General features: G+C 38.7%; 1 protein-coding gene across 1 annotated transcript; it reads right to left on the reverse strand.

Moving 5' to 3' along the window:
• Positions 1 to 222: 222 nt before the first annotated feature.
• On the reverse strand, positions 223 to 8,441 carry map1lc3b (microtubule-associated protein 1 light chain 3 beta). The gene is made up of 4 exons (XM_080437070.1): positions 8,179 to 8,441; positions 4,695 to 4,750; positions 2,551 to 2,657; positions 223 to 2,262 (listed from the first exon to the last, which is right to left on the reverse strand). The coding sequence occupies exons 1-4, from the start codon at positions 8,216 to 8,218 to the stop codon at positions 2,085 to 2,087; spliced, it is 381 nt and encodes a 126-aa protein (XP_080293196.1). The 5' UTR covers positions 8,219 to 8,441; the 3' UTR covers positions 223 to 2,084.
• Positions 8,442 to 9,399: the final 958 nt, after the last annotated feature.

Below are 9,399 nucleotides of genomic sequence, written 5' to 3' on the forward strand. Positions count from 1 at the left end.
ATAGTCGCCTAACTTACTATAGTAGTCGCCTACTATACAAAAAAATATGCCGTTCCATTCTATTTCATCAAACAAATACACCATAGCAGGTAGTTTTAGAATTAATACAAAAATTAAATGCAACATTGTTCTTTGGCTTTTGAAGTAGTTTCTAAGATATTTATCAGCTTCTATGAGGACCATTCCAGTATCATCCCCAGAACAATGCAAGAAAACCAAACCTTTTATATATATATTTCTTTTTTATTCTTTATAAAATACCAACATAAATACATAAGAGGAGACTGTGATATTGCTATGTATTTGAGTGTGGGTGTGAAACAGAGGGCCAGGCAGAAAGATAGCCCAGAAACAAATGCTCCAACCCTCTGTTACACACATTGGTTTTTACTGTTCTGAGAAAAGTTGCCCCTGTACGACGTGACAGAGAGTATAGACATATTATTCAAGGAAATAAAAATTCATTAAATAAAAAGAACAAAAGGACTAAACCTGCATCCATTAAGAAGTCGGAAAGGGAACAAAAAGGAAGTAGAAGCACAACAGTAAAATCTATATATAAAGTCTAAAGAATCATCTAGAGGCAATAGGATATTCTAAATGGGTCTCCCTCCAGAGTGGGCAGGTCAAGGTTTCCCAAAATCTGATAGCACTAATACAGGTTCTGTTTAATATTGTGAGTTGTAATATTAATGCAAAGATATTTTGGGGAAATCTAGCCTTCAGGTCAAAGACAAGCTAAACTGGACAGTCATACAGCTGTGCCATGATGCCCTGATCAGCTTGCCCAACAAATCCCTCAATTCCTTCACGATTCATCATTGTCATAACTCATAAACGTCATCACGTGCAATCAAACATACTCCTTATATCATCCAAAGCCGGCTAGTTATAATCAATGAACCCCCTTTAAAGTCAAAACCATATAATCAATATTATCTGTACACTGAGGTTTTTTTTCTCTTCCTCAAATTACAATCATCTGTTTCAATAGCATAGCAGTTTCCCATGTTTTTTCTTTTCTTTTTTGTAAGATGCTAAAATGTTATAGGCTACAAAGCAGGACAAATATCAAAGCTGCAAAAGGACCTTTACAAGGAAGACTCAACAAAGTCATGAAAAAACAAACACTATAGAGGCATTGCATGATCAATCTACTTGGTTTCTTTTGGTATTTGTCGTGGGCAAAAGTTGTCTCGGATACCGGAGGTGACGTCAAATCCCCCAGCTTCTACCTTTTATTTGCAATAAAAAGTTCCACTAAAAACAAGAAGCGAGCATACAAATCCTTAACACGTATGTCACTCCCTCTTGCTCTCTTTCTAGGGGCCTGCCTCCTAAAATCTTAAAAATTAAGGTAATCTTTGCCCATTGGCTAAAGTGTATATACGTAAACTTTGTATAACTCCACAAAATCCAGGAGAGATGTGAGTGACTAAATTGCCTGAAAACCCATGTTTCTCAACATGGAAATAATAAGGAGGTGAAGAGACAACACTTTAGACTGAGGTCATCACGTGACCACTAATCATATGCAAATGTGGAAGATGTGTGTGTGCGAATGGGGCGAGGTCAGCTGAATGATTCGCCTCCTCCATCAACTCAAAGAACTTTGATAGAATAGGTGAGCGGTAGTAAACTGGTCATTACCTCTTATCAATCAAGGCTTGTGTCTCACAACCGCACTGGTAGCAGTACATCAATTAATGGATTTCTCTATTCAAACTCATAGTTGATTGGTAAGTTCACACATGGCTTTATGCTACTGAATCTAGCAAATGTTCTGGATGAATGGCCTAACAGCTCATCCAACTGATGTCCCATGAAAGATTGAATCAGACATCCACCAACTGATTTTACTGTAACTGGTGGGGGCAAATTAACAGTAGAGGGCTAAAACTATAGGAGCCCTTCAATGGCATGTATGCATGTAGCTGTGTGGCCCCTACAATCTTTGTTAAGGACATGATACTGCAAGCAGACGTCATTATGGGAAAGGCAGCAGGGAGGGAGGGTCGGATCAGAGTTGCGGTTAAAACGATCATTGTCCAATCGCTGGCCATGTGGGGGTGAAGGACCATTGCTCAGTGATCAGCCGTGGTAGTTCCAAAGGTTTCCTGGGAGGCGTACACCATATAGAGGAAGCCATCTTCATCGCGCTCCCGCTCATACACCTCCGCGATGGCAGCCGACACGGACACCATGCTGTGGCCGTTGACCAGTAAAAAGAAAGCCTGGTTGGAGTTGAGTTGGAGGCGCCTCCTAGTGAGGAAGAAAGACCAGACTGAGGGGTCAGACAAGAAGAGGAATCTTTCATTTCATTTATCTATTTATTTGGGAGGGACAACATGTATTAATGAACAATATATATAATGCCCTGTAAATACATAGGATTTAGCAAGAGATGCACATTTTCATCCTTTCAACTAATCAAACAACCAATTAATTTCCTGAAACTTGAGGATAAGAGAGAAATAAAGAAAAATAAAGCATCAAGGAGGGGTATTCCATATTTGTATATTCTAGCATCTAAAGTTCAGTCGGTTCTACCTGATGATCTTGATGAGTTCACTCATGTTGACATGGTCTGGCACCAGGAACTTGGTCTTGTCCAGAACAGGAAGCTGCTTCTCTCCTTTATACCTCTCAATGATAACCTAAATCACATAAACACACACACACACACACATTATTTCTCATCCTGCACTCACCTGTAGTGCATTACTGAGCGGCTACAAGAATCACTATCCTTCCATTTTGGGTCTGATATTGCATGACATACGAGTCGGTCTTGAGTCGAGACTCGATGGCCAATAGGGAGATGAGGTTGCACTTGTCAGGAAGATGAGGATGAGGTGTACTGCCTAATTTATACTCTGTTGTACGCACCAAAAATAGCAGATGTAAAAGCTCACAAAGCGTTGCATTGGCTAATTTTGGCTAGATGCTAAGGAGAAATTACCGGGTGATATTATTGACAAATGTTCAAAGTGATCAGTCCAACATCCTTACTGAATTGACAACCCATAAAATGAGAATTCACATGATCATAATGCATTTGGTTCTAAGCTAGGGCTGTCAAAACTCTCAGCCCACGGGCCAAATGTGGCCGGCACAGGGGTGCAATCCGGCTCGTGAAAGGATTTTGAGAAGAAAGAAATCCACAAACATTTATTCTGTATTTGTATGACAGCCATCCTCGTGGCACTCTTTCCCTACTGATGCTGTAGCCTCCGTCACAGAGGGAGCGACATAAAGGCTGTTTGTTCCAAATAAGTAGAGCAGGCTAAAGTTGTGTAATCCACTCAGTTGTTGTCAAAACAAACACTTCTAAATTGACAAAAGTCACTTCAACGTATTTTCTTTCTCTCATTCGCTAGAGCTGTTTTTCCTCTCTCGCTGCAACACACACACAATGCCAGACTATATATTAATTACATTAATAACTCAAAAGATGAACAGTATGCTGTGTGTGTGTGTGTGTGTGTGTGTGTGTGTGTGTGTGTGTGTGTGTGTGTGTGTGTGTGTGTGTGTGTGTGTGTGTGTGTGTGTGTGTGTGTGTGTGTGTGTGTGTGTGTGTGTGCGTGCGTGCGTGCGTGCGTGCGTGTCCCCAGCAATATTGATCAAGTATGTGCAGGCATTACAGGAGAGGCAGTAGGAGAGTTGCATGGGCACATGATTGTGAAGTGTACTGGGTCTGTACACCAATTAGAAATTGGGAGCCGTTTTCAGAAGCAGGTTGGCCTCCATATGGTAAGAAAGCTCCTCTCTATTGCTGGTGTCAGAGCTATAATCAGTCTGTCATAGAACTCCCTTGCCCCAGGCTCCAATGTGGCCATCCAAATGGAGTCATATTACAATGACACAGCACATTTGGACTCAGGTCAGAACAATTAGCATGACTTGGCCATTTTTAACCATGCAAGGAAAAACAGAAAACACACACACAAAGAGATCAGCCATGATGGGTACTGAAGATAAAGACATGCAGGTTTAGGGTGTGCGTGTGCGTGTGCGTGTGCGTGTGCGTGTGTGTGTGTGTGTGTGTGTGTGTGTGTGTGTGTGTGTGTGTGTGTGGTTCAATTTGAGAGGAAAACCTAATTGGGCCAGCAGATGGGAGGCTGTGGTGATATTCTATCTCCAAGCTTAACAGCTGTAACAGGAGGTAGGTATGTTTGAGTGTGTGTGTGTCGGGGGGATATCAGATCAACAAGCTCACAAAACATCATGATGCATTGTGAGCTTGTAGATTGCCTATTTTTTAAATAATTTAGAAGATTTGGAGGGTTAAGTTGTTACGATGTAACAGAAAACTGGCTACATCCCCACCTGTCTGTTACTCACAAGTACAGAGGTTGTAACATGACAACTGTGAAAAGCACCCAAACAAAACATCTCTAGTATTGTGTCATGGTCCTAAAAAACTGCTCTGAAAAGGGATGAGGATAAAATTCAGTCAAAATAATCAGGAAATCTTCCTGGTAGCATGATTGCCAGTTTCAGTTTGGCGTGCAGGTTTGTCAGTCTCTCGCTGAACCTGTTTTTACTTGTTAATGCATGTGTTATGATGCATAGAGTAACATAAAACATGTTCTTCTTGCTGTAATTAGAAATGAACACTTCTAAATGGAGACATACTGTGTGCACACATACCTAGGTATGCCAATAATATTTGTATGCAAGTTTCAACTTACCGGAATCTTGTTGGGATGCTGCTCTCTGATCAGCCTCACATCCTCTATTCTTTGCTCTGTGGACACAGAAAGAACCAACTGAGTGACAGGTTGACAAACAGAAAAGGACAGATTAACAGCAAGACAGACAAAATAATGAGTGCTACTACATACACTGCAAAATCCTCAGTGTGTTCATTTAACTATCAGAGTGTACAAATGTGTACACAGTATTAACAGTGAGGAGTGCATTTACTGTATATAGCATGTGGGAGACAGAGAAACAGAAATCTGCTGATGAACAGGAAGACAATAAACCAACAGGAAGTAAGGTCTGACAAACTGACAGGCAGGTATCAACATGCTCTACATTTAGAGTTCTCCAGCACCGATATACACCTCCTATTTCCACCTCAATCAATCAATCTAGGTAGGCTTATGCCTTCTCTGTTGTAGAATGGTAATGTAATGTAAATGATTCTTGCTTCTCTGCGTGAATTACAATATAATAATACAATAATAATACAGTTAAGACACAAAGCAACTGTACTAAGATTTTTTTTTAGATAGAAATGTTCACCTGCCAAAAAAACATGAGATCTGACATCTTTGACCTTTCAAGCCATCTGTAATTTTGACTAAATCAATGTTGATTGTTGCCACAGCACTATGTAACACTATGTGCACTTTGGTCTGGTAAAAGTAAACAAGGAATATAAACAACCATCAGCGAAAATATTGGCTTTAAATATATGATTACCCGGGCAACAATGGATTTGATAGAGATCAATCACTGTCATTATTATTGCCAATGCCATCATAATCATTAGCTTTTGCATTGTGAATTAGGCTACAAGTCATTGGAAATGAAAAGTCACTCAATGGTTTATGACATAACTGAATAATGAATCTTAGGAATTCACTAAGTGTTAAGCCATATTTGCTTAAAGCTGTCTGTTAGTGATAAAGATCCATTGTTGTCACATTATTGCATTTAAATGAGTTCACAACCACAGAGCAGGGACACTGTTTTCAAATACAAATGTTCAACTGTCAGCCAATCCCACTATGAGTCACCACCTGTGTGGAATACGAATATGGTGTCAAAACAGGAACTATAGAACTCATGAGAAGAATTTCCTGCTGTGTCAAGGTTTCCATTAATGTGGGAAAACCCAATGGAATGGGCCCACACAAAGTTATCAATTGTGAAACTACATATTAATTCACCCTTTAGAGTCATCATTATTTGCAATTGCACTAAAAAAATCCCCTTAAACAGGCTCACACAAAGTTTAATTCGAAATGGATGATTTTAGATCTGGTGTAGAGACAATGCACCAACAAATCTAAAATGTTGGCCAAAAACAAACACAAATTATTGTAGGCCTATGCCCTCTATGCTGTTTACATGGGATGGTGATTGAATGTCAGGCAAACACGTGTTGGTATGTGTCCGCCCTGAGGTTATGCGGTTGCATACATTTGGCTTAGGTATCGCTATAGGGGTAGGAAGCCTTCCACTTGAGGTAAGATTACGTTTTAAGTGCATTTAACTAAATGACAAAGTACCAACGACAGCCATAAACAAGCAAAAATGATGACACATGGATACTGTGTGTAAACTAACTTAGCCTTGGATCAAGACTGTCATAGATTTATTTTATCGATTCTTTGTGTGTCATAGATACACAAATGTCAGAATCGATAAAAGAAATCTATGACAGTCTTGGTCCAAGGCTAAAACTAACTATAACTAGAAAACTAGGCCTCTTCGTCTAATTGGGGGCAGTGAGAACGCATAATTAAAGCCAGAATCTGCATGTGTTGGCCTGTGCGTCGTTGACGCAAGTCCTGAAAAGAAACGTGTTAACGCTACACGTTTTGTGGTTTATCTTTGAGTCCCCTCTTCACCTCTGACTGCAAACAGTCCCATCCCCCAATCCTGCAGCCCTCTCTCTGTGTTGCCAGATTGTGAGAGAGAAACCAGCAACGATATATATGAAAACAAGCCCAAAAGAATAGGCCACAGTAAGAGCACTTCAAACATTAGCTCTGGTCCAGAGCGTTAGCGACTTCTCTCTAACGCTCTGCCAGGCGCAATGCTATTCTCATAGACCGAAAATTCCACTACCGTGCGACGTCTCCAACTTTAGTGAAAATAAACAAAACAATTTCGCTACTCACCGAAACAAAGGCAGTTTTGTGTTGTTGAAAGACTATTATCCAGGGTGGAAAACGTCTCAGGGCCCCACCTTCTTTGTATAACACACTTTTTGGGCAGAAAACTAAATATGTCCACCAGATTATTAAAAAAATATATATTTACTCACCTGCGCCCTCTACAGATCTGGTTAATATAAATTACCATTGACCAGACCTGTAGAGGGCGCAGTGGAGTAAATAAAATAATTTCCGTCTGGCGGACATATTTTATTTTCTGCCCAAAAAGTGTATTATACAGAGAAGGTGGGGTGCTGAGGGGCTTCCCACCCTGGAAAATAGACTTTCAACACCACAAAAACGCTTTTGTTTTGAGGAGTAGCTAAATCGTTTCCTTTATTTTGGCTAAAGTTGGAGACCTCACACGGTATTGGAATTTTCAGTCGATGGGAATAGCATCAGCTCCTAACAGAGCGTTAGAGAGAACTAGCTAAGGCTCTGGATCAGAGCTATTTAAACATAATTTACATGGGCTATTTGAAAATAGCATCGCGACGCGTTGTGAGCTTGTAGATCTGCTATTTTCAAAAGAAAGTCTTGGGGAAAAAAGTGAAACATTTTGAATATTTGTTTAAACATTTTAACAACACAAATGGTATGGGGGTCCCTGGCACAAAATATGTCAACTACACTTCGGAAACGAGCCCAAAAACTACCAATACTTACAAGCAACTTTACAGAACAACAAAACAAGCCCAAAATCGCTTATAATAAGCAGACATGGCAACACTGCTCTCTCTCTCTCTCCCTGTCCCGCATTTCGACACCACTTTGTTTTTCTGCCACCAGTCTCAGTCTGATGCAAATGAACAACAACAAAAGGCCTAATTTTTACGCAGCAAACAAACTACATTATATTTCATGAAATTGTATTTAAATAGCAACATAATATAATGTTTAAAACATTAATATAATAATATAAAGTTTAACAAATAATAATAACTAAGTAATAACTGGGGACAGGTTGTTTATCTTTGATATGACACTATCATATAGGCCTAGGACAGAGCGAAGTGTAGCCTACTTCTCCAGTGAGTCAGTAGCCTATCTTTCTGTAGATAACAAGTAGTGCTAATGATTGGAAATGTTAACTAAATTAAGATTGATCATAGAGAACAAATTGGTCAACATTTACGATACACACAAAATACAGATCGGGGCTGACGGATTACTGATGGATCTATTCTATAGCATAATAATCCATGTCATTATAAAGATAGAACATGAGTAAACATGTGATATTATAGTATATACAAAAACAACAAGCTAGATTAACACCTACCAAATGTCCTTCTTTGTTTGAAGGTTTTTTCTGAAGGCATATTGCGTCAAAGTCAACCAGTTTTTAGCAGCTGAAGACAGAAATCGACGACAGCAGCGGGATTATAAAAACGATTAAGACAAAAAACTGTAAATAATATGAAACACTGGTACTGTGATATTTTGAAGTTAAAATAATACGAAGTTGTTTCAAGTCGTCTGATGTCGCCGTCGTTCGTTTCGTTTCCTTTCTGCTTGTGTCTGTCTGTGTTCTTCTCTTCTGGCCCGAGGACAGACTGGAGCAGCAAAACAAACCTGTCAGCTGACCCGTGACGTCATCCAGCTCCCCCTCCCAGACAGACAGACAGAAAGACATATTATGTAGGCTACAGTATGTATGTATGTATGTATGTATGTATGCAGTGGTGGAAAAAGTACTCAAATTCCATACTTAAGTAAAAGTACCAATACTGCCATATAAAAATACTCTGTTACAAGTAAAAGTCCGGAATAAAAAACTTACTTGAGTAAAAGTACAAAAGTATTGGCATCAAAATGTACTTAAAGTACCAAAAGTAAAAGTACTAAATATTTGAAAATAGCCGATCTACAAGCTCACAACGCGTCGCGATGCGACGCGTTGTGAGCTTGTAGATCTGCTATTTTCAAATAGCCTAGGTTTAAAATAGGTTTAAAGTGGTTAATGTATGTTTCATTATATCATAATTTATATATGAAAAGTAACTAGTAACTAATTTTTTCAAGTAAATGTAGTGGAGTAAAAGTACAATATTTGCCTCTGAGATGTAGTGGAGTAGAAGTAAAAGTATTGGAAATTGGAAATACTCAAGTAAAGTACAAATACCTCAAAATTGTACTTAAGTACAGTACTTAAGTAAATGTACTTAGTTACTTTCCACCACTGTATGTATGTATGTATGTATGTATGTATGTATGTATATATGTATGTATATATGTATGTATATATGTATGTATGTATGTATGTATGTATGTATGTATGTATGTATGTATGTATGTATGTATGTATGTATGTATGTATGTATGTGTATGTATGTGTATGTATGTATGTATGTATATGTATGTATGTATGTATGTATGTATGTATGTATGTATGTATGTATGTATGTATGTATGTATGTATGTATGTATGTATGTATGTATGTATGTATGTATGTATGTATGTATGTATGTATCTATCAGTGTTGGAAAGTAACTAAAGTAA

Source organism: Gymnoscopelus braueri (assembly GCF_963280865.1).
Source record: "Gymnoscopelus braueri genome assembly, chromosome: 9".
Taxonomy (NCBI): Eukaryota; Metazoa; Chordata; class Actinopteri; order Myctophiformes; family Myctophidae; genus Gymnoscopelus; species Gymnoscopelus braueri.

What these genes read in the sequence shown, in the direction of transcription:
- map1lc3b (XM_080437070.1), bottom strand. Translation starts at nt 8,218, where the DNA reads ATGCCTTCAGAAAAAACCTTCAAACAAAGAAGGACATTTG. An exon ending in CAAACAAAGAAGGACATTTG is followed by an intron (nt 4,751 to 8,178) that starts GTAGGTGTTAAT and finishes CTGTGTCCACAG; the next exon opens with AGCAAAGAATAGAGGATGTG. An exon ending in GAACTCATCAAGATCATCAG is followed by an intron (nt 2,263 to 2,550) that starts GTAGAACCGACT and finishes CTTCCTCACTAG; the next exon opens with GAGGCGCCTCCAACTCAACT.